The sequence below is a fragment of the Lynx rufus genome, unplaced genomic scaffold, assembly GCF_022079265.1.
Source record: "Lynx rufus isolate CCGP_SWC_20201006 ecotype Redwood Valley unplaced genomic scaffold, mLynRuf1.p SCAF_1, whole genome shotgun sequence".
In the NCBI taxonomy this organism is placed as follows: domain Eukaryota; kingdom Metazoa; phylum Chordata; class Mammalia; order Carnivora; family Felidae; genus Lynx; species Lynx rufus.
In genome coordinates, this window is record NW_025814823.1 from 1,134,543 (window position 1) to 1,139,260 (window position 4,718).

General features: G+C 58.9%; 1 protein-coding gene across 1 annotated transcript; it reads right to left on the bottom strand.

Annotated features, from left to right (window-relative positions):
• Positions 1–423: 423 nt before the first annotated feature.
• GJA3 (gap junction protein alpha 3) lies at positions 424–1,779 on the bottom strand. Its single transcript, XM_047073825.1, has one exon. It carries the CDS (start codon positions 1,777–1,779, stop codon positions 424–426), a length of 1,356 nt encoding a protein of 451 aa, XP_046929781.1.
• Positions 1,780–4,718: the final 2,939 nt, after the last annotated feature.

The following is a 4,718-nucleotide window of genomic DNA, read 5'->3' on the forward strand; positions in this document are numbered from 1 at the left end:
AGCGTAGGAATGGAAAAGCCAATTGCCCCCAGGTAAAGACACCTGTCGCTTTACCACAACGGAACAGTTACCCGCAGAGACGGCGGGAGCCCAAGGCTGGACAGCAGCACCTGCAAAGGCGGCCCAGGTTGTTGGACTCTTGGGTTGCCGTGAACATCTTTCAAGGTCAACAGCCCCTGCACCCACGTTGCCCCCACCTCCCCATCTCAGCAAGCACTGACGTTCTCCCCACTCTACCTCACAGTGTTAAGAACAGCAAGCATGGACACACAGAAACCTGCTCTCCTCCTCGTGATCTTCCCCTTCCGCCACTGCAGTGCCCTCTCCCTTCCAGGCTCTCTGTCTACCTGCAGACTGGAACTGCACTTTGGTTTTGGTTGCGAGAAGAAACGGTGATTATAAAGCTGCCTGGAGAGGCGCCCGCTAGATGGCCAAGTCATTCGGTCTGGCCCGGCCGCCGCTGCACTTGCTGGCCTTGCTCGACCGCCCGGGGTCTGCGGGGGGCAGAGGAGGCGCGAGCACCTCCGCCTCGGGGCTCCCCGCCTGCTCCCCGTCCAGGTCGGGGGTCCCCGCCGACTTGCCGTCGTCGCCCAGGCTGCTGCCGGTCCCGTCCGCCAACGGGCCGGGGGCGCTGCCGCCCGCGCCTGCGTCCTGAGCCAGCCGCCCGGTGCTGCCCGCAGGGCTCAGGGAGGCGGCAGCGGACACGGGCGGCGAGGCCTTTCTCCCGGCCGCCTGCTGCTCGGCCTCCCGGTTGGCCCAGTTCTGCTCTGCCGCTAGCAGGTGGTGGTGGCCGTTGTGGAATCTGGCAGGGCGGGCCTCCTCGCGCGCCTCAGACGGGGCGGCCGTGCCGAGGTCGGTCGCCGGCGGAGGGGCCCCGGGGTAGCCCGCGGCGGTGGCCGGTCCCAGGGAAGAGGCGGAGCGGGCGTAGTAAGGCGGGAATCCGATGGTGACCGTGGGCAGGGCGGACGGGGAGGGGAGCGGCAGCGGGCTCGCGCCGCCAGGCTTTGCGGCCCCCAGCCTGGATTCGGGGGAGTCTGAGCGGTAGTGGTTGGTCATCCCCTGTTTGAGCTTCTTCCAGCCCAGGTGGTAGATCTCCAGCATGTTGAGCAGCAGCGACACGCAGGCCACTGCCAGCATGAAGATGATGAATATGGTCTTCTCCGTGGGCCTGGAGATGAAGCAGTCCACCGTGTTGGGGCAGGGCCACCGGTCACAGCGGTAGAGGGGCTTCAGCTCGAAGCCGTACAGAAAGTACTGGCCGGCGATGAAGCCCACTTCAAAGAGCGTCTTAAAGATGATGTTGAAGACATAGGTCCGCAGCAGGGCGCCGGCGATGCGGATCCGGCCCCGGTCGTCGCGCACCGGCGGCCGGTCCTTCTGGCCGTGGCCGCCGGGCCCGCAGCGCGCGGCCGGCCCGGGGTGCGGGCCGTCGGCCTTCAGCAGCTCCTCCTCGCGCTCCTTCTTCTTCTCTTCCATGCGCACGATGTGCAGCACGTGGCCCAGGTAGATGAGCGTGGGCGTGGACACGAAGATGATCTGCAGCACCCAGAAGCGGATGTGGGAGATGGGGAAGGCCTTGTCGTAGCAGACGTTCTCGCAGCCGGGCTGCTGCGTGTTACACGTGAAGTCCGACTGCTCGTCCCCCCAGACCTCCTCCGCCGCGGCGCCCAGCACCAGGATCCTGAAGATGAACAGGACCGTCAGCCAAACCTTGCCAATGACCGTGGAGTGCTCCTGCGCGTTCTCTAATAGTCTCCCCAGAAAGCTCCAGTCGCCCATTGCTTCAGCTTGCTAACCTGCAAGGGAACATCGCCGGTTAGTAGGAAGGAGGCCGCGGGGGGCAGGGGCGGGGGTGGGGGGGGCAGGGGCAGGGGCCGGCGGGCGCGGGAGGGGCGGGACCCGGCACGCGGCGCTGGGCGGTCGCTCCCCTGCGAAGCCGTCCTCCCGCTGCCAAACGAGGGAGGCGCTGCGGGGCCCTCCACGGCGCGCGCGCGCAGAGTGTGCGTGCGCCTGCGTGCGTGTGTGCACGTGCGTGCACGTGCGTGCACGTGCGTGCGTCTTCCCACCGTGGCCCCGAGCCGGGTTACAGCCACGCCCGCGGCGCCGGTGTCCCTCGGAGCTACTGTCGCAGGACACGAGTGCGGCACGAACCAGGTGCCCACGGGTGACCGAAGCCCTGAAACCCTGTGTCTCCATCTAAGATGGGACGATGGTCATTGGGTCATGCGCAGTAAGCTGCTTCCTAAAGGAGGGACGGAGGGCCCGTGGACCCCCCTGTGAAGGTAGCTGTGGTCCTCGGACGCGGGGGCCCAAGATGAGAAGGGGTCCTCCGTGTCGCTGCTGCCCCAACAGGCCTGACGCTTCCAACCGGAAGTGAAAGGCAGCTCCATTCTCTGCGTCAGGAGAGCCGTCTACGCGGTGAGTTCCGGCAGCACTGAAGGACACTCTTCTCATTTTGAATTTTAAAAATGTTCACAAATATTAATTTTTATGAACTGGTGTGAAGACAAACAAAACATAACTTTTCTCACCATGATCTAAAGAAACAAATGTTAACGCTCTCTTGGAATAAACTTCCAACCCTTTGTTTCCGTCATTCGAGGTCTCTGGAGAAACGTTACTATTCACATATCCTACCAGCCTCCTTGCCCCTGTTGTGACTGGCGTCTGTTCTATTTGGCATGTTCTTACAAGGGAAAATATTTTAATGTAGAAACTGAATTATTGGACATGAAACAACCCACTCTCGCATGAAGGATGTCAGGTGTCAGGGAACCGTTCTAGATGACATCCTGCTTACCCTGAACCCCGGATGTCATGATGTCTCTGACCGCCCTCTCTGCCCATAGCCATGGCCCTTCCCTCCACTCTGCTGAAGCGTTTCCCCTGGGGCACAGGACAGAAGCCTTGACCGTGCGTCCCAGCCCTCCGTCCCTGATCCAACACCCTGGTGACGCATGCTTCTTGTGATCCCTGAGACGGCCTCGATGCCTTTGCATGTCCTGTTTCTTCAACTTCAGACTTGGCCCCAGGCCAGGCGGGGACTGGCCTATTGACCTCCACTCTCCCTTCAGGAGGGGCCAACTCAGGCTGACACGGGCGCCCTGTGTTTTCTCTTCCCCTTATCATGGCCTGGCTTAACGACTGTTGCCCCCTTTGCATTCCAGGAGGTTCTCTCCGTCCTCCCACACCTCCCACCTTGCTAAGCTGCGAACGGCATCCTCCCTCCTTGCTGTCCCTGGACACACACAGCCTCCAGAGTTTCTACAGAAAACCACCTTTAAGCACCTTGACTGCTTGTGGACTTTCTCCCTAATTCTAGTTCTGAGGTTGGGGTTTGTTTGCATGTGCACCCTTTCCTCCTTGATGTCTGCAGGCAGAACAGCTGGGCCGTAGCATTTCTGGAAGTCTCTAAGGAAAGGTCAGTGCGGGAAATTTATTCTTCTTCCTGCCACCTTCCCAGATGTGCAGGCAGGTTCTGCCTTGTCCACAGCATAATGTGCTAAAAGGGAGTCAATGCGATGTGCCTGGTGGGTTCTCCCCACAAGGCTGGTGGCACAGAATGCCACGAGGGAGGGCCTGCTTGTCACAGGGCCTGGGAAGTGTTGCTGGCATTGCCCTGCAGGGCCAGGGAAGCAAAATGTTCCATAATGATTGGGGCGTCCCCCACAGTAAAGAGCTGGCCCGCCCCAAATGTCCATTGTGCACCTGTTGAGAAACACGGGGCCAGGGAAACGTTTCTTCAATTAGTAAATCAGACGAGAGGGGGTTCGGCTGCTGACTGTGGCATCTTGTTACTCACCTTTGCTGGCCCAGCCTCTCCAGAGTTCTTTAGGTCCAGGTGCCGCAAACACTTTCAGACAGGTGCCCTTAAAATGAATTGTGACCTCTGGGTGCAGCTACGGAATCACAACGTGTAATCATCTGCATACTTTGTGGGTGCTCTGGCATGTGTCAAAGCTCGGGAAATCCTCAAGAGGGGACAACTAAGAATGTGTCCGGTGGGGGGGGGGCGGGGGAGAGCCCGCGGCTCATGCACTGCGTGATGGCACACACTGACAAGGTCTTTCTGCAAAGGAGTTCATAATATGTAAGAAGAGATATAAAAATCATGATACCTTGGGGCGCCTGGGTGGCTCGGTTGGTTAACTGTCTGACTTCGGCTCAGGTCACGATCTTGTCATAAGTGATCTCATCTCAATCTCATGAGTTCGAGCCCCACATGAGGCTGTGCATTGCCAGTGCAGGGCCTGCTTGGGATTCTCTCCTTCCTCTCTCTCTGTCCCTCCCCCGGTCGTGCTTTCTCTCTCTCTTAAAAACAGACAAACTTAAGATCATGATACCTCTAACCTCTAATTCTACTCCTGGGACATCATACCAAGGAAACAATCAGAGATTTTGATGAATGGATGAACATGGACGTTGACTGTGAATTATTCATAAGTAGGAATAATTGGAAACAGAAGTGCCCACTAAAGGATGAGCAATTAAACACATAGTAGTGCCCAAGGCTGGCATGGGATCTGGCTGACCCCGGTCCTGCTCCCATCCCCCTCTCCCTTGCCTGCCCGTAATGTGATCGGGAAGGGAAATTCTTGCTTTCCCACCTCCTTTTGTTGTCTCCAATGAGGTGTAAGAAGTTGGCTGGGGAGCTTCTGAGAAAGCTTTTGGTTTCCTAATAAAAGGGCAGATGGCTACCTTTGCCGTCACTCTCCCTA

Excerpts from the sequence above, each read along its gene's own strand:
- GJA3 (XM_047073825.1), bottom strand. The coding sequence starts at position 1,779 with ATGGGCGACTGGAGCTTTCTGGGGAGACTATTAGAGAACGCGCAGGAG.